Here is a 23,539-nt window from a genome sequence, read left to right on the forward strand (position 1 = left end):
CCCTGGTTCCCTTTGATCTTGGCGGACGGAGCCTCCCCTGGCTCCCCTGTGTCCAAACTTCGTAGTCTCCGGCTTCTTCCCTGCTCCAGGAATCGCCCAGCTAGACTTGAAAGGGTCCAAGGCAGCCGCAGGACCTGCTGTACCTGCTGTACCTGCTGCCGAGCCTCGGGCCTGGGCCCTTCCGCTGGGATGGATGGGCTTGTGCGGGAGATAAACCTCTCCGCGCCTGTCTCCTCTTTGGCACCTCGGGGGTTACACCTGCCCATCCCTGGATCTGTTGTGAGGTTTAAGTGGGAAGCACCCGTATGTGGTGCATGTTAACCCCCGTCTTCTGAGTCTGGAGAACTATAACCCCGCCAGGAACATGGGAGACAAGTTTGTTCTGGCCCAGAAAACTGCGTTTTCCCCTCACTCTTGCTCATCGACCGAAAAAGACTGTCCCTAACTCACGATTTTTCTCCGTCAGTAGTCCCGTGAATTACGGTCCTTCCCCTGCCCTACGTGTCACGTGTTGAGAAGTTTGGGGCTCAATCATTGAAACGTTTACTGAGCACCTGCTGTTCGCAGCAAACTGTTAAGACACCATGCTCCACACTAGAGATTAACATGAGTAAGACATGACGTTGCACTGGAGGAGCCCTTGGACCAAAGATGACCCCAGAGACCTACCACCGCCTAGTTTAGGGCTTATGAATGTAGAGAAGAGTTCTGTTAATTCAGTCAACATTTTCCGAGCCGCTGTACCTGCTAAAGTGCCGAGGACAGAGGTGGGTTAGAAACTCGGGGAGGAGACGATTTCAATACGAGGCCATAATAGAAATACTGTGGGGGGGGGGGGGGGGCGGGTTATGGGAGCACCAAATAAAGGGCGGTGTGCTCTGCTGGGGTGTGTGGGGAGCAGGGAGAGTGGCTTGAGGTGAGTTGAATACAGGAGTGGATAGCTCAGTAAGCCATGGAAGTCAGTTTGGTAGGCACTCTGGTATCTTCTATATGTTATGAGTATTTGCAGAAGAGATGTAATAAATATTCAAGAAAAGAATGGCAAGTTTCTGCCGGTTCATTTCTTCAGCCTTTCTAGCAAACTCATAGGAGCAAAGGATGTAACAGCTGGGCAGATCATATGGCCTGTCGACACAATACCTCCTTTTTGTTTGGTTTTGTGTTGCCTTTTCTTTTCAGACTCCTCAAGAACCAGGGTTCATCAGCTCAAAGCCACCTGGGGTCTTTGCCCTCCCGTCTTCTCTTTCTTCAAACAGGGGGTTTGAAGCCTTGTCAACAGGAAGTGACTTCCTCGTATCACATACAGTCTTCTGTTGATTCTCTCCTTGCAAAAAGGTCAGTGCTGGGTCTCCCTTGTAACTGAATATTCCCCGGAGCATCACAGCTATGCCCGAGTTTCCATATGTAGTACGTTCAGGTCAGATCTGGTTTCCCCTTTGATGGTTTCAGGGCCTTTGTATTTGGATCCGAAATCCTTTTAGCCTTCTTTCTCGGGTGTTATTAATGGCACTACTGCTTACCGTGTTGATGATACTCAAACGCAGGTTGGAAAAGGTCCAGTGTTTAATGACCACATCTTCATTGCTGGGGCCATTTAAATAAGTTCCTCAATGTGTGTTCTGTGTACCCTAATAACAGATAACTGATAACAGAGTGCTACCAACCGGGGGATCTCCTTTTCAATGTCAGTTACTTATGGGGAAAAATGAAATTGACTGTGACCCTTCCCAGCTCTCCTTAGTAACGTGGTTAAGTCCAGGGTGTTTACAGTCTGTTGAATCCCGGCTCCATCGTGACGGGTCCTTCGGCAAGTTATTTTATTGTTCTAAGTATCCGTTTCCTCATCTGTGACACAGTAGGTACCAGGACGAAGATTTGTGTGTACTGATTGCTTAGCCTGGTGCCTGGCACGGAGTGTGCGTTCAAGCAGGTAGTTAATATACACTACTGCTAATGTGTGCTTCCCAGGCCTTCCAGATCCTGCTCACCTCCTGGTCCATTCGTTATTCCCTTCTCCTTGGGCCCCAGATAGGATTCTTGTGGCCATTTTCCTTTTGCTTGAGCTCTCCCACCTGAGCGTGGGCAACAACCATGCCTTAGCAGCTCCCCAGAGCCTGGCAGGTAGCAGAAATCCCATTACCCAGTTTTCAACTTGACCCTTGATCACAGCTAACTGGTCTTCACTGCAGACACACATCCCTTCCTCTGAGAAGCCCCTCTCCCTCCTTTCTGTAGTAGTTCTGCAGAGTTCTCACGAGGCCTACCCTGTCCTAGCGGAGGACACAGGGCCCAAACCAGACCCGTCAGCCCCTGGGACTGAGGCTGGGGCTGCTGGGATGGTAAGCTGTGAGGTCAGTGTGGCCTTTGGGGCTGGCACCATAGAGACCCATGGAGGAAGTCCGCCTAGGGAGGAAGCTCTGAGATGCACGCCAAGCCAAGAGGTAGCATTTTTGATAGCACTGTTCCAACTCCTGACTCCAGCCAAGGCCTGGTTAACCTAGTTAAGAACACGAGCTCTGAGGGTGTCTGGGTGGATCAGTCGATTGAGCATCCTGCTCTTGATTTTGGCTCAGGTCATGATCTCACGGTTCATGGGATGGAGCCCCGTGTTGGGCTCTGCACTGACAGCATGCAGCCTGCTTGGGAGTGTCTCTCTCTCTCTCTCTCTCTCTCTCTCTCTCTCTTTCCCTCTCTCTCTCAAAATAAATAAATATTAAAAAAAAAAAGAGAGAGAGAAAGAAAGAACATGAGCCCTGGAGCCAGCCACCTAGCCCTGGCGTTACTGACTTTGCCATTACTGGCTGCTTCAACCTTGGGCAAGCCACTTCTCTTCTGCCTTAGTTTCCTCACTTGGAAAAGTGAGTTAAGAATGGGTTACGGATAGTATCTACTTCATGGGATTGGGTAAAGATCAAAGTCTTGATAACATGCACAAAGTGCTTAGAACAGTGTCTGACCCAGAGAGAGCTCTCGATAAGTCCTACCTGTTGTTATGAATCCATTGCTGAGGCATCACAGATTTCTGAGCCAAGAAAACCAAAACTCATTTTTATTATTTTTTGCAGTTTATTTATTTTTGAGAGAGAGAGAGTGCGAGCGGCAGAGGGGCAGAGAGGGAGACACGGAATCCGAACCAGGCTCCAGGCTCTGAGCTGTCAGCACAGAGCCTGATGCGGGGCCCGAACCCACAAACCGTGAGATCATGACACGGGCTGAAGTCGGACACTCAACGGACTGAGCCATCCAGGTGCCCCCAAATCTCATTTTTAGAAAAACGAATGCCGTTTAAGTGGTTTTGTGTTACCTGCAGCCGTGACAGCAGACTAGAACAGCTGTGTTCTCCCATCAGGCCACGTGCCTGCCCCACTGGCCCAGAGATGGTGAGCACGTCCAGGAATCAGCTTATGCAGAAGGGAAGTCAGTGTGAGTCTGACAGCGCTGTGCCGCCCCAGCAGAAGGGAAGCCCCCGGAGAACCTCTAAGGACACAGGCAGTGTGCTGTGTTGTGGGATAGGGCGTTGGGGAGAATGGTGCAGAAGCCTCCCCAGGCTGCCAGTGTGTCAGGCAGCAGGGAGGTGTTCGTCTTGAACAAAAGATCAGGACAGGGAAAAGGACCGTTCCTCAAGCTAGAAAGAAAAGGAGGGTGTGGCGGGGGGCGGGGGCCGGTACTGGCCCAGAGTGGGAAACCTGGGAGGTTGGAATCCTGTGAAAGCGTCCCCAAGCACTCCTGACATTTCCCGATGTGTGACAGTTTGGGAGGAATGTTTGGATCCGTTGTTCTGTGCAAGAAAAATCTCTTGTATTAATTGCTCACATTTAAATTGAGACTCATTGGTTGGGGGGCACCTGGGGGGCTCAGTCGGTTAGGCGTCCGACTTCGGCTCAGGTCGTGATCTCGTGGTTCGTGGGTTCGAGCCCCGCGTCGGGCTCACCGCTGACAGCTCAGAGCCTGGAGCCTGCTTCCGATTCTGTGTCTCCCTCTGGCTCTGCCCCTCCCCACTCGTTCTCTCTCTGTCTCTCGCTCACTCACTCTTTCTCAACAGTAAATAAATAGAAAAAAAAAATTTTTTTTTAAATTGAGACCCACTATCAGGCTTGCTCACCTAGAGAGCTGAGGTGCGTCCTGATCGACTACCTCCCAGATGCCCAGAGTCCTCTAGGCTGTTAACGCCAGTCTCGTCATTGACATGATTCGAATCATGCAGTGCCTAGAATTTGGCCTGTTAATGGTGTGCATGTAATCTAATAAAACAAACTCATTTTTTTTTCCTTTTAAGGAAGCCCCATATATATTTTTTTAATGTTTTATTTATTTTTGAGAGAGAAAGAGACCACACAAGTGGGGCAGGGGCAGAGAAGGAGGGGGACAGATGATCTGAAGTGGGATCCACGCTGACAGCGGTGAGCCTGATGTGGGGCTTGAACTCACGAACCGTGAGATCATGACCTGAGCTGAAGCCAGGCGCCCAACTGACTAAGCCACCCAGGCGTCCCCCCCCCATATTTTTAATACAATATTTTGTGTCATATTATCATGCATTTCCAGTAAGTAAAGAAACTTAGAAGCCCTAATTTATTTATCAAGAAGCCGTTTCTTGAAAGCTTAGATAGAAGAAGGGATACAGGATAAATATACTCAGAAATCCAGTAACCACAAAGTACATAAATTGCATAAAACCATGAAAAAGCCTTTCTGGTCATGTGATCCATTGTGGAAACCACTTGGAAATCCCTGGCCTGGACAGTTTTTTAAAAAGCTTTACATGGAATATATTTATAATGATGAGCTAAATCATTAGTGCTAAGAAAAGGCAGGTGGAAACGAGGCAGGGGAGGGGTCCTGACCAAAGGAAAAATTTGACCAGGAGAGAAAAACTAAGTTCTCAAGGCGACACCAGAGTTCAGATCCTGATTCTGCTATTTGCTATGTGACCTGGGGCAAGTCACTTAAGCTCTCTGCATCTCCTCATCCACGAAATGGGTACAGTAACACCCCCTCCTAGGTTTGTTGAAAGATATGTGAGGTGGATAGATACGGATACAGCGGCAGATATAAAGGGCTTAGTGCTGTGCCCGATGTAGAGGATGAAGACTCCGTAAAAGGGAACCCCTGTTATCGGGGAAGGACAATCTCGGCAGCCGGGAAAGGCAGCCTGGGAGTGGTCAATACCAGTGGGGCGGCAGCAGCTGGTAGCTGGGCAGCCTTAAAGGGGTGAGCCTGGTGGCCTTCCCGTAGGAAGAGGTCAGACTGTGGAGCGGCACAGACTGTGGATGGCCGACCGTGACCAGCACCTTACATTCCCTTGATACAAGGATTAAACCATCCGTTTGGTAGTTTCATTGGAATTGCTAATTGCAAATCCCTAATTTGTCAGAGCTGAAAGGCCCCCCGGCTGAGCTCGGGTCTCTGCGGGTAGCCTTGCAGCTTATGCGATGGAGCGTGGATTTGAACCCAGGCAGGTTTGGCCTCAGAGCCTGAGCTCCCAGGCTGAACGGATTCTGATGACTCAGTGTCTCAGGACATAAGCTACAGGGAAGTCAGAGTGCCCGGGGCTCATTCTTGCCAGATGCTGGCTCCAGGAGGGGAGAGTGTGGTGACCCACCTGCCCCTCTCCCACCCACACGCACGGCAGACATTGCTAATCAACGGCAGCGTTTCTTACCCTCCCTGAGCGCCAGGGGAGGGCCTCCAAATCCTGAAGAACCCAGAAAATTACCCCCGAGTGACTCGTGTGAGCGGGTCAGATCACATCTAGTTGCAGTACCTGGCGTGGAGTCTCCGGGCCTGCCAGACGATAGTGCAGAAATGCGGGCTGGGGGTTGCTTGTGTGCTGGTAAGAATCTGCCTGTCATTCCTTAAGAGACTCAACACACGAGTCCTGATGTTCTGAAAGTCCCAAAAGCACATTTTGCACAGAGCCCAGAGGGAGCTCCCACCTCCCCCCCACCCCCGCCCCCCACCAACCCATTAAAGTGGGGGTGTTACAGGGCGGTGCCGGAGGGTGACTCCTCACTCGCAGGGGGTCATTGGACTCTGTACCCCTCCTTGGGCATCACCCCCAACACCATGGCCACGGCCCCTGAGGAATCCTCGCGTTAGATAAAACAAGAGGGAGGAAACTCCAGCCTTCCAAGATTGGCGGTGGAGAGCGGGTGGGGAGCACCTTTTGCGAGGCCACATCACGAATCACAGCCCCCGGGGCTCTGACGAGGCTGGAAGGAGACCTGGTACCAGGTGCGGACACAGCCGGGCACCGGGGGCCCTCGAGATCGGTGCCTGCGGTCGTGACAGTGGTTTGGAACCCCCGGTCTCCTTAACCCACGATTCTCAGACTCTTTCAACTGTTCAACCATTGAACAGTCCCAGAGACTTCTCTCAGATCGTGGGATGCCAGGTGCTTTCGTGGAATATCATGACATGTGGATAAATTAGGTGCAAAATAGCCGAGCGCGGTAAAAGTTTCCACCCACTCTCCTAGCATCTGAGCTAGAATCGCGTGCATGGTGACAAAAGCCAAGAGGCTTAAGATTTTTTAGGCAGAGACATCTTAAAATTGAAAACGTTTTGTTGCCTTTTTTTTTGTTTGTTTTTTTCTTCTGACACCTGGAAGAGGGATCGCCATTTCCATTTTAGCTATAAAATAGCTCTCTGTTCAGGATGAAATTGGTCAGAGCAGGGCTACCCTATAACGTTACCATTAACATCCTGACGCAAACTCGATGCCGGGTCCCCAGAGCAGTGCTCTTGGAAACTACCCAGGGGAGCTGAGGCTTTACCTACCTTTGATCTACGGTGGGGAAATCTAATATATGGGCCACCGCGAGCCTGCAGCCCAATTCGGCCCGAGGTCACCAGGAAGGCAGAGCAGCAAAGGTAATGTTTCGGGAGCTCACAATACCCGCTCTGTGGCCAAAACAAAGGCCTGACCTTCCGAGCCACGTCTGACCTTTCAACTCTGACACATGTATTTACTCAGCAATTACAACTTAAACTACCAGAAGGGCAGTTCAGTCATTTATATCAAAGGGAAGGAATTAAATAAAGCTTTCCTGGATCCCGTAACAAAACAGCTGGGCCGAGCTTTGCACTCAAAACAAAGAAACTTCTCTTGCCACCAGTGGATGTGACTGCTTTGTACCCAAGACAGAGAGTTAGAAGGCGGGTCTGAGCCCAAATTGCAGAAGTTGAAAAACCTAATAAGCGGGCTGAGCAAGATCTTGAGTTTCTGTAAATGCTAAGAGGGCAGTGGTAGATTCTGTAAGAGGCAGAAACTGCTGTGCTGCCGTGACCTCACTCAAGACCAGTCTGCTGTGAGAACTTGGAGACGTCGTTCTCTACAGCGTGATAATCTGGCGGTGACCCCCAGGGGCTTTACTTAACAGCACGGGATAACAGAGCCATTTGGAGAAGAGAGACACAGAGATGGAAGTTTGCGAGGTGCCAGACCTCGGTGCGCTTTCGGGCAAAGCCAACTCACGTACCCTCATCCACTGAGGGAGGCCGTGGAAACCGGTGAAAGCATCCTGGAAAAGCGCCGGGCTGCGCGTCGTCAGGGTGGCACGCACCCGACGAGTCCGTGATCCCAGCAGAAAGGAGGAAGTACTGTGTCTGCGCCCGGAGCCTTAGAGAGGATGCCGATTTCGACGGGGGACAGCAGAGTGTGGCATCAGCAGAAGAATGGAGCGATGCTGTGCATCACAAAGCCGGCGCAAACTCCTACTACAAGGCAATGTGGCGAATCTCACGGAATGTTGGACGAAGGAAACCAGACACAAAAGGCCACGTGCCGCCGCGTGATTCCTTTTACATAAAGTTCAAAACCAGGCCTGGCCGATCCATGCCGCCAGAAGTAAGGATGTGGCTGCCCTCGGGCTAAATAGTCTGTCTCTTTGAGTTGGGCAGTCACGGCTCGGGTGCCTGCACTTTGTGAAATTGATTGGGATTTAGATTTTTATACCTTTCCATATATGTACTTTAGTGGAAAGCTTACGTTAAAATCATTCACTCATCTAGGTTTGTTGGGCAGTTTTATGATCGCATCTGTGTCCTGGAAAATGTTGACACGTGCATCGTAAACCAGAGCGTCACTTGAGAACTGAAGCAGATTCGCTCGTCTCGCGGCCGTGCTCCCTGGTTTGGCCGCTGTGGCTCTTCCTGCTGGGCCCAGTCACTTCGTGCAGCAAAAGGCCAGGTGCCTGGAGGATGGGGCCCGTCCCCCGGAGCCAGAGCGTCGGACCAGCCTTGGCGAACCTTTGGGTACTCAGAGAGGAAGTATTTGCGGACACCTACTATGTGCCAGACACCTGTGTGCGGTATTTTAACTCCACTCTGTCTACCCGGGGAGGTCAGTACAGCAGGTGAAACCCCCGAGATTCAGAGGCCAAATAACCCGCCCAAGACGGGCCCTTGGCTAGTAAGACACAAAGTCGGATTCAGCGCAGGTCGGACTCCGACACAGGGAGCCCCGCTGACAGCTGTCACCTCATGCTGCCTCCCCCACGGGTGGGGGTGGGAGCCTGCAGGTGACAGCAGGGGCAGTGGCAGGAGGAGAAAGACCACCTAATACAGCAAGTTCCAGAACCACTCCAGCGGGCTCCCCACCCCAGGCCCACATCCAGTATACCAGTACACCCTCGGGACATTTTACCAGGCTTGCCTCGAGGCTGTTCGTCTCCCCGTCCCTAGAGCCAGCACAGAGCCTGGCCCAGGGTGGGCCCTCTGGAATTACCCCCTTAGTCCCTATGACCTATCACGGTTTCAGTGACAAGAGGTGCAGAACCGTAGGCACCGGGGCTAACGGGAGGATTCAGGTCCAAACGCATTTGTGAGGAAAAGCATCAGTGCACGCAAGACAACGTCCCCCAACAGAATCCCTTTAAATGTGAAATCCCGCCACGGGCTTGTCAGATTTCCTCTTCTGACATCGAGAGCGGCACAGAGGCACGCTCTCTGTTACCTATCAAATGTGAAATAGAACGTGCCCTCTTGGGCTCACTGCCTAGAAAAGAAACGTAGGAGGCCTCTTTTAGCCATCTCTTGAAAGCTCGGTTGGAAGAAGGGGTAAAGGCTGAGTCCGTGCTGAGCTCCAGTAACCACAAAGGACAGGTAAATGTGTAGACTATGCCTTTTCTCTTACCTTGGACGCGTCTAGTAATTGACCTCGTTTCCTTCCACAAGGGAGGACGTTACAATCTTAAGAGCGCTGTGGTGTCACGGTTCTGTATCCAGGCACAAGTCAACAACGTACAGTTGCCTACTTAGTGCTGGAGTCCAGCTTGGTCTGGACAAAAAAGAATACCACCAGCCAGGAGGATCAGTTTTCAGTGGTGGAGTAAAGAAGGGAGATGCAGTCTCCATAGCTTTCCCTTGATGGAAAAGAATTGGATAAAATCTCTGATCTCTGAACACCTCCCTCATTCAGCTGCAAAAGTGCTATCCAAAAACCAACAATCTGTATCAAAGACTGCTTCCTCCCCCCACCACCCCCGCCAATTCCTAGAGATCTGTTTTGGAGAAAGACAGGTAATTACAGGCTAGTGAGATTCTCCAAGTAAATTGTTTCAGTGGGAACTGGGCAGCTCAAATTTTAACTTTGAAAGAGAAACGATATGTTTAGAAAGATGAGAGCTTCTCAAAGATATCCGTGAAAGTCTGCAGGCCCGTAAAAAGGCTATTAACCTTGACTTCTAGCAGCATATTCTCAGAAGCACCCTGTGAGGCGGGTCTAAACAGAGAACTAGGAATGGGGTCCCTGGAAGCCCCTCTCCTCAGAGGGGTCACTTTCTTGCACCATGACAGCAAGCCACCCGTGCTCGCCTGAAGCAAAGCCAGTGTGGAGAAACTGGAGTGATTTGGCTGTTTTTAAACGTTTTCCACACAAATGCCCCTCTGCCCTCAGCGGCTGCTTTCTTTATTCTCTGGCTGCTGCGTCAGCCCACGTTCCTCGCCTGACCGCAAGATGCCTAGAGTGCCTGACGTTAAAGGAGGGCCCAGCCCGGGACAGTCACGCATCTTAGAAGATACAGCCCATCTTCTCCCAAATCCTGCTGGTAAGCAGCATCATGGAAAACGGCTGTGCACACAGCTGACCAACGCCAGGCAGGCCAGGAAGGCAGGCGTCAGATTCGAAAACCACAGTGTGCCAAAATGCATCCCTGGCAGGTTTGGGGATACCCGAGGGCCAGACCCGGCAGACCCATGTGGACACAGGCAAGAATCTGGTAGAATGCAAACGTAACACTCGACTTGGGCACAGTGAAGGGGTAGAGCCAGACACAAATATCATTAGATCCGTTTCTAAAGTCCCTGGGGCTCCAATATTGTGTGAGCCCAGGTCAGGCAGGCAGCTGCCCAAACCAAAGGGTGGTCCCTGCGCAGGGACCTCGGGAATGGTCTGCGGACTGTGTTTGTAGCCAGACCCATGGGCACAACTGCTGCGCATTTGGGGAGCCCTTCCCACCGCCAGCTGCACGGTCTGCAATAAAGACCTCTCTCCGTGACACGGACCATCAGAATCGGAATGGCTGGCTTCATCCTCGTGGAGCTCGAGGGAACTGAGGTCACCTCCTCCGGCCCTGGTGCACGGGCACCGTGCTAGCCTTCCGGAACAGCAGCCAGCCCCATCACTGCCCTGTGCTGCCAGCCAGTCCTAACCGGAGAACCTTGGGTAACAGCTGACAAAGGTGACAGAAATGAGGACCCTCCCATGGCATGGGTTTTAGTTCATTTTGTCACGTTTGTCCAAGTTTGCCTTAAATGCATCCTGGTAAAACTGACGGAAAATAAACATCAGCACAGACCTTGAAATACTGTGGAGTTTGCACTTCAGTGTGGGACTCTGGGGAGTAGGTTTGCGCTGCGCCCCCCACTGCGCACGGGGAGGACAGGAGCAGGAAGTGTCCTGGGCTGCACTCAGGAGTCAAGACTGGGCTCTGCTCTGTCCTTGGGAATGTGGCCTAGGTCATTCCTCACTTTCCCACTTTCTCCTATGCTCTCCAGAACATCTAAAGCTTCTCATGGCTCAAAACTTGTTACCAATAACCCCAACAGGAATGTATCTGCTGGCTTCAGGCAAGGTGCTGTGTACTTTACATAAATGAGTTCATTCATTCACAGCCCAAGAGGAACCTTCAGCATCCTCACTGTCTAGATGGAGAAAGTGAAGTCCAGAGAGGTTAACTATCAAAGGACCAAGCGAGTCCAGGAGACAAGCAGACTCCTCTCGCTCATCCGGGGACTCAGAGGCTCAGACAGCATCTGTCTGCCTTTTTGGCCCCTCTTCCTGTTCATCCTCCCCTCCTAAGCCTTGTGAGACGGTTCCACATTCCATCCTTGCTCCCTCCTGCAGTAGGAGGGATTAACGACAAATGTAACCCTGGCTAAAGGGACCACGCTCGCCAGCTTTTAAGGGACTTGTGGGCAAAGCCTGCTCAAGTATCAGCAAGAGGCACAGCACAGCTCTCCTCCAGCACAGCACACTGGACCTCAGAATACCATCTCTGAAAGCATCGCGATCCGCTCGGAGCCCCGGGACGGCGACACATTTAAGTGATGGGTTCCGGGTCAAGTGAGTGATTTCCCTGCATGTGGTCACAGGCCATGCTCCCAGTCTGTCTCGGGCTGAAGAGGGACAGGGCCACGGTGCGGACAGGCCAAATACTGAAGATTGTCGTTATGATCATTTCTGGACAAGATACTGTTAACTTACATGTTTTAACAACACAATAAACACACAAAAACCTCTAATTAAAAATGTAGAGAGGCGCTGCAATTAAATACTTTTTAGTTTAGTAGTAATTATTTTTGGCTTGTCACATTTTTAAAACATTTCCACCACATAAAAGCATTTGTTTTTTTAAGCATGTGTAACTGGATAGAACCAGACGTGGAGGTTAATTTCTGCTCTGCTGCTTCTGCTTTTTTTTTTTTAAAGTTTCTTTGCTTTGCGAGAAAGAAAGTGCAGGAGGGGCAGAGAGAGAGGGAGAGAGAGAGAGAATCCCAAGTAGGCTCCCTGCTGTCGGCACAGAGCTCAATGCGGGGCTCGAACCCACAACCCTGGGATTGTGACCTGAGCCCAAGTCAAGAGTCGGACGCTCAACCAACGGAGCCACCCAGGCGCCCCAAGAATATTTTTTAAAGTACAGTAATTTTCACCACCACAGGTTTTGAATTTTGGATAAGAATATATTTTATTTTCTCATAAAAGTTCTACCAAAAATAGACTTTTTCTGTAACTTAAAAATACAGCTTTGAAAAAGCAATATTGGAGTTGTTGTAACTCATTACATGTTTTAGAAACAGCAGTGAAAAAAAATCAACAGAATGGATTCGATTTTTAAGTAGAAAAATGTTCATTTCAAAAGCTTGACTTTGTCCTTTACTAACTTGAAGGTGGGGTTCTTGCTGATCTTCTTGTTAAAGATGGTCAGGAGCTCCTCTTCCGATCTGTGGTGTTCCTCTGTCACTGTGTAATACTGAGCTAAAACCTTCACGGGGAGAAACAGTCATCAAGTGGGTGATGTGTCCTGAAAATGTACCTCAAAGTTCTTCCTTTAACCCAGAACTAGGCCAACAGTAAAACAGAAAAGAAACGCAGGTGCCGGTGACACGGGTGTCTCCTGCTCGTGGGTTCGCGCAGCTGTTCGCGCAGCACCCGCACGTGCGGCCTGTCACACGTCAACACAAAGTTAAAAGCAAACACACCGCTCTGGAATAAGCAAACGACAGCAAGACAGCAAGAACAGTAATTCCCAGGGGCGCCTGGGTGGCTGTCGGTTGAGCAGCCGACTTCGGCTCAGCTCATGATCTCGCGGTCCGTGAGTTCAAGTCCCGCGTCGGGCTCTGTGCTGACAGCTCAGAGCCTGGAGCCTATTTCGGATTCTGTGTCTCCCTCTCTCCGACCCTCCCCCGTTCATGCTCTGTCTCTCTCTGTCTCAAAAATAAAAATAAGCGTTTAAAAAAAAAAAAATTAAAAAAAAAAAGAATAGTAATTCCCAAATTTAACACAGGCACCGTTCAGGCTAAGGAAGTGCGATGGGATGGGGTCCAATTCCCGCCCCCCGCCAGTCCCGAGGGGCTACTGAGCAGCTGGAAAATCACTGAGATCCACATCTGTAGTGTTTTAGATTAGGAAAACCAAGAACTGTACATCCTGAAATAAAGAAGTGGCTGTCCCCAGCTTCTGCACCTGCGTCTGTGCACCATACCTTTTTCCTTAGCTTTTTGATTGCTACTTCGTTGTCCGGGGCCTGTTTCAGAACTGCTTTAATAGTTCCCTTCCAGTTGAATTTACCTACAATATGAAGAATAATACATAAAACATTTTGTTTCGGTGTACCGCCAGAGGGATAAAGCAACCATGTGGGCGACATCTATTTGCCATCCGGGAAATGAACTAATGACCCTGACCGTACCGCGTAGCAGGTGCTGGACCTGTCCGCTCGCAGTGGCATACAAGCCCGACTCCCCTTCAGGACTCGCTCTCAGAGTGAGCGGATCAAGTAGGCATCCCAAGTACCATCAACTTTACAGGTGCCTGTAAAAGGGCACGGCTGTATCCGATGAACTCACAAGTGTCCCTGAGGGTCCGCCAAGATCACGGGGCTGGCCAAGCATGGTGAGCAAGACATAAAGGAACAAAGGCAGCTCAGCCTCGGACGGCAGAGGACAGCCACAGACACGGGCTGTGACACCGGCTATCTTGCAGGCTCAAGGCTCATCTAGGGGACTTGTTTCCGGAAAGATGCAGCAGGTGTACTTTTGCCTGTTCTGTCTGCTGAGAACAGCCAAACCCCCGGAAGTCTAGTCAGACAAACCTAAGACGACTCTGAAAGAGGGCAAGAAGGCGGACCGGGTAGGGGCCTCGAGACTTGAGGAGTGACCTGGTAGTGAGCTCCCTGTGTCTTCTTTTTGCTCCAGAGATCCCAGATTTGGAGCTCAAGAAGCTGGCAACCTGGAAAGCCAACAAAGGAAGCCCCAACAAGAGCGTGATCCTCCTCAGCGAAAGGCCAAGAAAGGAACAGCCCACCGAGACACAACTCCTCCACAGTCCCCACTCTCCTCCAGCTAAACACCTCAGAAGAAGTTCGTGGCTCCCACCCTCAAGGCCGTGATGAGGGAAGGCGTCAAAGAAGGCTGAGTAGGAAATCGGGACTTTCATCCATGCCGGCTGGTAACAAGGCCGTGGCCGCGGTCAGTGGTGACCACGGGGGGAGCCAGAACTCCCACACCACCTGCACTAGCAAGGAGTGCCTCCTTCAGGTGCCAGCGGAGGTCAGGTGGGCAGCCTGGTCTTCCCTCCCACCTGCTGTAGTGAGGTCTTGCCCCCGCTTCCCCTGCCAAGTCACGTGAGGAAGAGCCAGTTAAAAGAAGTTGAACTAAGACCCAGAATCTTCTAACCTGCGAAAATGTCCAGGTGCCAAGTGAAAACCATTCATCATTCCAAAATGAAAGTACTTCAGTAAGCAATTATGTGTACACTCAGAACAAGAATAGAAACACTCAGCCAAAAAAAAAAAAAAAAAAAAGAAGAAGACATAAAGAACCAAAAGGAAATTTTAGCACTGAAAAATATGGTAGCTGAACTGAAAAGCTCAGTGGACGGACAGAACGGAGAGGGGAGAGGAAAGAATCAGTCAACTGGAAGATAAAACAATAGAAATTACACAGTCTGAGCAAGAGAAAACCAAAAGAAAAAAAAAAAAAAGAACATTAAGAAAACTACAGACCAGTATCCCTCATGAATACAGACATCAGTATACCTACCAAAATATTAGTAAGTAGAATCTAGCAGTTAGGTAACACATAAGAAAATTATACACCACAAGAAAGTGGGTTTATTCTGGGGATGAAAGGCTGGTTCGATATTTAAACATCAATCAGTGCAATTCACATTAATTGCTAATGAAAAAAAACAATTACATCAATCAATGTAGAAAACGTGTGTGACAAAACTCAACAATTAACGTGACTTAAAGTGAAAGATATAATGTTTCTTTCGATCAGGCACAGAGCAAGGCTGTCTGCTCTCATCACTTTTACTCAACACTGTGGTGGAAATTCTTGCCAATGCAAGAAGACAAGGCAAGGAAAGAGCAGTGCTATGGATCCGAGAGGAAGAAATAAAACTGCCCCTTTTTGAAGATGACGTGATTACCTCTAAAAAAAATCCCAAGGAAATCTACAAAATCATACATATTCTATATAATCACAGGAAGAGTTTTTGTAGATCTCAACAAGATTATTCTAAAACTTAATTCTGACAAAGAATAAAGCCTGCCCAGTTTCAAGACTTCAGATAGAGTTAAAGCGATCGAGACTGTGTTGGTAGGGGGCACACATACAGGCAAACGAAACAGAATCAAGAACCCAGAACTACACAAATATGCACAACTGATTTCTGACGAAGGTACAAAAGTGATTCAGTGAGGGCCTTCTCAGCAAACGGTGCCGGAATAATAGCACACTGATGGGCACAAAAATGAACCTTGTACTAAGTCTCATTCGTTACATAAAAATCAACTCAAAATGGATCACGGGCTTAAGATCAAGAGTAAAATGTTAAACTGTAAAACATTTAGAAAAAAAACACAGGAAAAAAATTCTTGGGGATCTAGGGTTAAGCAAAGAGTTCTCAGATTTGGCACCAAAAGCATGACCTATTAAAGGGAAAATGGACAAATTAAACTAAATCAAAATGAAAAAAATCTGTTCTATAAAAGATTGTCAAGAGGATAAGAAAGCTATAGACTGAAGGGGAAAAAAAACCTTGCAAACCCCACATCCCACAAAAGATTAGTATTTAGAATAGAATACATAAAGAACTCTCAAAAGTTAACAGTAAAAAAGAAAATCCAATTCGAAAATAAGCAAAAAACGTGAACAGACGTTTCAATATCAAGAGATATACAGATGGCGAATAAGTACAGGAAAAGATACTCAACATCATTAGGGATAAACAAAATCACCCGAGCTATTACCACATGCCTATCAGGATAGCTAACAACAACAACAAAAAACAACAACAACAAAGTACCACCACCAGACCCTGGCGGAGATGTGGGAAAACTGGGTGAGGCACACACCGCTGGGGCGATTATAAAATGGTACGGCCACTCTAGAAAAAGTTGGCGGTTTCTTTAAAAGCCAAACACGCAGTCACCACACCACACGGCGATTGCACTCCTGGACGTTTCTTCCACAAAAGTGATGTGCGTTCACATGAAAACCTGTACGTAAATGCTGACAGCAGCTTATTTATAGCAAGTGGAGGCTGGGCCTTCAAGAGAGGAGTGGTCAGACGAACGGGGGTACGTCCACGCCACGGGCTTACTGAACAGCAGAGGGACTGGATTACCAACACATGCAGCCACCTGGATGCGTCTCCAGAGAATAATGCTGAGGGAAAAGTGGTAATCTCAAGAATTCACATACTAGATGATGCCACTTAGGTAAGGTAACGTTCTGAAACTACAAAAGTACAGAAATGGTGAACGGATTAGTGATTGTGGGGGGCAGGCGGGGTGGCGGGTAAGGGCATGGCTATAAAAGGGCCCACAGAGGGCTCCCTGTGGTGATGGAAACGTCGGTCTCCTGACTGGGTCAGCGTCAGCACCCTGTGGAGACAGGATAGTTGTGCCCGCTGTGGCCCTAGCAGGAAGCTGGGCAAAGGGCGTGTATCCATAGGTCTCTATTATAATTTCTTACAACTGCATGTGAATCTACTATCCTCTCAAAACAAATTAAAAAAAAAAGGCCTCATGCAGCCCAATTTGGGAATGGGGGGGATCCAGGCAAAGAGGTGTAACCCAGCTCAGGCAGTTACTGAACCCCCATTAGTAAAGCCTCCCCTCCCGGGTGAGTCCTCGAGTCTGTTCTGCATCAGCAGGGCCCCAGGGAATGCTTCAGGCCGGAGGAAGTGGGGGCAGCTCTGTGGAGGAGGCAGCGTTTGAGGGGACCTTTAAAGGCCAGGAATTGGATTCTGACAGGGACACACTGAGGGAGACAGAGACCCTGGGAACAAGAGGAGGTGGGGGGCGGGGCAGCTAAGTGTGGCGGGTACTTCCGGGAGAGTAATGAGGGGCAGGGGGGAGGGAAGCAGGGAAAGGGAACGAGGTCTCAGAAAGCCGTGCTGGGTGTATCTGCAGTTCCAAAGAGAATGGGTTTCCAGTCCAGACCATCTTCCCCTTAGAGCTAGACAGACGCTGCGGAGTGGCTCACACAGCTCCTTTCTCCCCTCTGGAGCCACCCCTCCCGTGCCTCCGGAGGGGATGATCCGCCTGAAGGCCCCGGGTCACCTCCTCCCCCCACACCCTCAAGGGCAGACGTCTCCAAAGGATGGCGGCGATACCTTTTGCAGGAGCCCCATGGTTTTCCGGTTCTCCACCCTCAGAATGTCCTGAGAGCTTCCTCTTTTTCTTCTTAGTATCTGCTTCATCTAGGAAAGTAGAAAGAGTAAACGCGAGAACAAGATTTTGCATTTATGACAGCGGCTGCCATTTAATGAACGCCACGCACGGCCAGGCCCGGTGCATCCGCCAGGAGGACCCGCTCCCCAGGCACCCAGCACCGCGGGCTTCTCCACCTCGGGGTCAGGTGAGCACACGGCGAGTGGACGGGTGCCGTCACCTGCGCCCGGGTTGGCCCGATCCCAAAGCTTACGCTCTTTGCCTTACTTGTTCCAAACGCGAGGTCTGACGCAAATTCACTGCTTTCCGACCCTTGTACCAGAGCCCAGAGCAAACGCCAGCCACGTACCGTCCGCGTGCTTCTTTCTCTTCCCGGGCGGCGGCTTCGTCGGCTCCTCCTTGGCGTCTCTGGCTCCGTCCGCCGCCCCCTTGGCCTTGCCCCCCTCGCTCTGGCTCTTCTCCCCTGCAGAGCCCGGGGCCTGCCCTCCAGCCTCCTGATCGGCCTCTCGCTCTTGCCCTGTTTTGCGCTTCTTAGGCTTCTGACCCCTTGAATTCTCCTGGTGGCCTTCTAATTTTAGTTCTTTCTTCTCTTTTTTTCTATTCTTCTGCCTTTCTTCCTTCCTTTCTCTTTTATTCTTCTTCACCTCTGCTTGCTTTTCCGGGGTGTCATTTGTCTGGGAGGCTGGAACCTTCGTGGAAAGTTCTGCGCCGGGCGGGTTGGCCCCTTGCTTGAGTGGCTGTCGGTCCTGCCCCTTACTGACCGGTTCCTTATTATTAAGCAAAACCGAGAGACACATAAATACTCATTCCGGACATTCGTGCACGTCATTAGCAGGTATCTACTGAGCAAACCGTTCCAAGAAAAATGTCTACTACTTACCATTTTACTGTGACCGCCTCCCCCGCCAAGAGCTAAAACGTAGCAGTAAACATATCAAATGGGAAAAAAACCTTCCCCCTGAGCCCACACCCCACCCTGCATTTCATAGACATTTTCCTTCCGCTGGGAAAGTGAAGAATCCTTAGGTCACTTAAGCTAGACCTTTAACTTTGGCTCACTCTCCACCTTTCTGATAGAAGATGAGCACATTGGTGTGGCGGAAACCACTGGATTTATGCATCTGCAGACCTGGGTTCGAGCACCAGCTCTGTTAATTCTGAGCCGGGTGACTCAGGGCAAGTTATTTATCTGCTCCGAACCAACTTCCTCACTGATAAAATGAAAGGTAGTGGAATGAAAGTCATATGGTTCATGGGCGAATAAAATGGAAAGTTATGTCATGTGCTTAGCAGCTCACGGTGCTGAGTAAGGACGAGCAGACCGAGGATGCTTAAATAAGCCACTTCCAGGAAAGGTTCTGTAAACTCTGGAGCACTGGACCAGCACAATCTACTCACTGAGAACAGAGGAACTGCCCTTGAGGAAGGGATGTGGGACACCTGGATGGAGTGTGGACCCGCAGAGTGGGAAGCATGGGGCACAGGGAGCCACAGAAAGCTAGGGAACCACAAGCCACACTCTACCTTATTCAAGCCAGTGCACAGATCCGACTGAGAACAACGACCCCAGCAAAATGAGTGCCACTGCCGGCTGCACTCCCTGACCCTGAATCTGTGCTGGTCTCTATGTCAGCCCCTTCTCAAGGATGACCCCAGCAATGTCCTGAGCTTCTGGTGAGTCCTAATGCGTCTGGATGGGGCTGCTTCGGGTGCGGCGGGAACCACCGGATGTCAGCGCCCAAGACCCATCTCCGTTAGTTACCAGCCAGGTGACAGACCAGTCACCTCCAGTCTCCTTCATCTGGGAGAGGAGGTCTCAAGGAGAGAGCTACTGTCCCCCAAACTGAGCCAAAACAAGGACTGGCTTTCGCTCAAGTACAGACGCTCTACAAAGGTCACGCCTCACTCAGTGCTCAACTCCGGGCTGAGAGCACAGCGTCTGCGTTTCCCCAGCAGGTCAGAGACACCAGCCAGGCCAGGCGCATGGCACAAAGGCAGGCAGTGGGCTCAGGAACAAAGTCAGGAGGAAGAAGCGGCCCAAGTCGCCTGACTCCTAGCCTACAATTTCCTTCCTAGCTTATGGGAAGGCACTGTTATGACCACTGAGAGCCACACGCCTCAACCCGCCTTCGGCCCCGTTCAGACCAAGTCTCTAGCTGGGGCCTCCCCTCCGCACCCAGGGAGAGGGACACACGCACCCCATCTGGCAGCTACTCGGTGATGGGTAGACAAACTCATTGCCCATATTCTGCTTCGTTCCAGGCTCTCCTCAGAGACACCTGCACCGACCCTCTTTCCTAACAGAGCCCCTCCTCTCGCCTACCGTTTCTCCTAGGGCTTCCGCGCCCTGTCCTGCCATCAGGGCCGGGACCTGCATATGCCATCATCTGTCCCGCACTGGAACACAGCTCTGTGAGGGCAAGACTTTGGCCTCGTTACAGCTGTGTGCGCGGGGACCAGGCACGCTGTCCTGGGGCACAGGAAATCCCCCCCCAACCAGGAGCAGAGAATCCAGGGCCTCCGGCTGGATGCCCAGCACATAGTAACGGGAGGGATGAACACCAGAGGTGTGTACGGACGGGGCCACAGAGCCGTCCGCACCACTCACACTGGGTTGTGCCGTGAAGGTCACAGGGCAGAGGCAAAACAAAAGCCGTGTTTTACAGAGCTCAGTTGGCCACGGGCTGCGCACTGATTATTCATTGACTTAATATGTTCACAGCTTCGAAAGGGAAATCAGAAACAACTTTTAAAAAAAAAACTCTGCAGTGAACGAAGTAATCCCAAATCTTTGATTCTTACTTAAAATAATGGAAATAATCCTTAAAAAACAGTACCACCGAAACGCTAATCAAACGACTGGTCACAGGGCGTGCTCCGGCAGCACACGTACTAGAAGACCACAGAGAAGCTCAGCGGGGCCCCTGAGCAAAGCTGGCACATACACGACTGCTTATGAGATTCCAAAGGCCCAATCTGTCTGTTCTGGAAGAGCCACGACAGGATAGTTTCACCGTTTATTCCAATTTGCTGCCCAAACTGTTCTCTCTATAAGTCAGTCAACTCCTGGCACGGTGAATAGAATAAAAGATGGTCAGAAAACCCCACTGTCGGGGGCACCTGGCTGGCTCAGTTGGTGGAGCACACAACTCTTGGTCTCGGGGTCATGGGTTCAAGCCCCACGATGGGTGTGCAGCCTACTTGGGAAAAAAAAAAAAAAAAAAAAGGGAAAACCCCATTGTTGTTTTTGAAAACTGCTACTGATTTCAGTCTACAGATGGGGTAGAGGCTCCAAAGAGGAGCAAGGTGCAGGTGAACTAATGGGGAAATGTTTTTAATTAACAACGTCACCAAAAGGAGGCCACACAGTATCAGACCAAGACTCTGCATGTGCTCCACACCGAGGGGTCTCTCAGATGGAACCTGACAGGCGGCGGATGATTACGCCAGAGGGATTCCCACTCCACAGAAGGAAGGAGACAGACGCGCATTGGATGCCCACGAAGCCCGGGCACGAGGAGGGATGCTTCCAGAGCCTCGGCTGCTTTAATGCATGTATGGCGCCTTCTGTGAACCCCTCGCCTAAAGGAACCCCCAGTCACTCCCTATGTCCTCACGGTTTATTTTTCTTCCTGGCTGTGTCACTGCCTGAGCTATTTTACGGTGTTTGTTCAGGGCCCAGCACGAGATCAGTCACTAAGTCCCAAATCGGTGCATGAGTTGGACTTCTTTAAGTCTTCTTTTCTTTTAAGACTGGGAAACGGAGGCTCAGAGAGGTTAAATAAAGTGCCCAAGATCAAACGTTTGGCCAACAGCACAGCAGGGATTCAAACCAGGTCTGTCAGACACCCCAAGTTCCTGCTCCTTCCTGTACATCCCACTGCCTGATTTCTAAGCAAGCCATTTCACGTTAGCCGGTACCATTATCAAACATTGGATTAAATACCTTTCTCTGCACAATAAGGAAATCTTCTCTGCAGTGCATTCAGTTTATTCTTTCCCATAAATGAAGGCACAAAGAGGCTCTCTGAAAAAGAAGGCTGTCTTGACCTCCAAAAATAAGACATTCCCGTTCATTATTACCAATCATTTTTGCCACACTACAAATCTGAAATTAGATCTGACTTACGTTGCCAGAAGCTTCAGAAAAGATACTCCACACCTGCTCCAGAATGGACTCATTATGAACTTTTAAACTGTTCTTCATCCAGTTCTGTAAGGAACAGACACACAAAAAAACCTGACTTGTCCCGTTCTGACAGGTGCCCGCAGGCTCAGTCACTGGGCCACGCCATCCCCTCCATCCAGGGAAGGCATATCCCATCCATACCTGAAATTTCGCCTTTTTCCTGGGAACGTTGTCAAAACCACTAATTTGCTCTAAAAGTTCCCTCACTTTGGGGCTCACGTTGGGTCTTTTTATTAATTCATTAATTTTCTATAAAAAGGAAGATAAAACAAGTAATAAACAACTGGCACAAGAGTTTCACGAAAGCCAGGTTAAGTGTCCTTCTATGACTAGAGGTTTTGCAGTTCAAGGCCAGATTTTGTACTCATGTCTATGCTTATGCGTTCACCATAGTGCCAGAAGTGCTAGCCAGAGCAATTAGGCAAGAAAAAGAAATAAAGGCATCCAAGTTAGAAAGGAAGAAGGAAAACCATCTCTGTTCACAGATGATTTCATCTGACATGTAGAACACACTGAAGATTCCACTGAAGATCCCAGGAGGACCAACAAATTTAGCCACCATAGGACTCAAAATCCACACTTGAAAATTCAGGTCTAGATGTCATACACCAACAAGCTGAGAAGGAAACTGAGAAAACAATTCCATTTACAATAGCATCAAAAACAATAAAATCCTTAAAAAACTTAATCATTAAGGGGCTGAAAGACTTGTACACTGGAAACTATAAAACACTGAAAGAAATGAAAGAAGACACAAATAAATAGAAAGACATCCCGTGTCTGTAGATTGGAAGACTTAATATTAAGAGGGCAATACTAACCAAAGTGACTGGTACAGATTTAAATGCAATCCCTATGAAGATCCAATTGACATCTGGGTTGGTTTGTTTGTTTGTATAAATAGAAAACTCCATCCTAAAATTCACATAGAATCTGAGGGGACACCAAATAGCTACAACAATCATGAAAAAGAACAAAGTTGGAGGTCTCATTCTTTCTGATTTCAAAGCTAGAGTAATCAAAAAAAAAGCATGGCACTGGCATAAGATGGGCATGTCAGCCCATGCAGTGGCGAGCCCAGAAACAGACCTCGTCTATATGGGCAAATGGTTTTCAAAAAGGGTGGCAAGACCATTCCGTGGGGTAAGAACAGTCTTTTCAACAAATGGTGCTGGGGCAAACGGATATCCACACGGAAGAGAATGAAGTTGAACTCTTACCTAACACTACACATAAATATTAACTCAAAATGGATCAAAGACCCAACCTGAAGAGCTAAAAGCATAAAATCCTTAGAAGAAAACAGAGGGGGAAAGTGTCATGACAGTGGATTTGGCAATGACTTCTTGTTCTTGTACATGACACCAAAAGCACAAACAGCAACAGCAAAAAAGCAGGACTATATAAAAATTAAAAAAATTTTGTACATCAAAGACACTGTCAACAGTGAAGAGGCAATTCACAGAACAGGAGAAAATATTTGCAAATCGTTTATCTGATAAGGCATTAATATCCTGAATATTTAAAGAACTCCTACATCTCAACAGTGAGAAACAAACAACCTTGGGGTGCTGGGTGACTCTGTCAGTTAAGCATCCAACTTCAGCTCAGGTCATAATCTGTGGTTCATGAGTTCGAGCCCTGTGGTGAGCTCTCTGCCGTCAGCACAGAGCCCACTTCAGATCCTGTCTCCCTTGCTCTCTGCCCCTGCCCCGCTCACGCTCCCTCTCTCTCTCAAAAACAAACAAAAAAAAAAAATTAAAAAATGGGGAAAGGGCTGGGAATAGACATTTCTCCAAAGAAGATGTACACATGGCCAATAACACATGAAAAGATACTTATCATCATTATCACTAGGGAAATGCGAATCAAAACCACCCTGTCATACCCCCTTGGACGCCTATTATCAAAAAAACCGCAAAATGCTGGGGAGTATGAGAAGGAA

General features: G+C 49.4%; 1 protein-coding gene and 2 long non-coding RNA genes across 4 annotated transcripts in view; 2 read left to right on the plus strand and 1 right to left on the minus strand.

Annotated features, from left to right (window-relative positions):
- Window positions 1-14,718, plus strand: LOC109269676 (uncharacterized). The gene is made up of 3 exons (XR_002081206.2): window positions 1-767; window positions 1,180-1,335; window positions 13,918-14,718. It is a non-coding gene; the product is annotated as an uncharacterized LOC109269676 (long non-coding RNA).
- Window positions 12,163-23,539, minus strand: part of LYAR (Ly1 antibody reactive) — a 21,770-nt gene continuing 10,393 nt past the window's right edge. For both annotated transcript variants that reach the window (XM_019453711.2, XM_019453713.2), the window contains exons 4-9: window positions 21,736-21,843; window positions 21,535-21,618; window positions 17,755-18,172; window positions 17,348-17,434; window positions 13,206-13,291; window positions 12,163-12,485 (exon numbers count right to left, since the gene is read on the minus strand). In XM_019453711.2, coding sequence (XP_019309256.2) covers window positions 12,351-12,485; window positions 13,206-13,291; window positions 17,348-17,434; window positions 17,755-18,172; window positions 21,535-21,618; window positions 21,736-21,843 — 918 coding nt within the window. In that variant the 3' untranslated portion in view covers window positions 12,163-12,350. The remainder of the gene's footprint in view (window positions 12,486-13,205; window positions 13,292-17,347; window positions 17,435-17,754; window positions 18,173-21,534; window positions 21,619-21,735; window positions 21,844-23,539) is intronic.
- Window positions 14,953-20,216, plus strand: LOC128776673 (uncharacterized). The gene is made up of 2 exons (XR_008421852.1): window positions 14,953-16,448; window positions 17,439-20,216. It is a non-coding gene; the product is annotated as an uncharacterized LOC128776673 (long non-coding RNA).

Source organism: Panthera pardus, unplaced genomic scaffold (assembly GCF_024362965.1).
Source record: "Panthera pardus isolate Hobbes unplaced genomic scaffold, ASM2436296v1 HiC_scaffold_13, whole genome shotgun sequence".
NCBI lineage: Eukaryota > Metazoa > Chordata > Mammalia > Carnivora > Felidae > Panthera > Panthera pardus.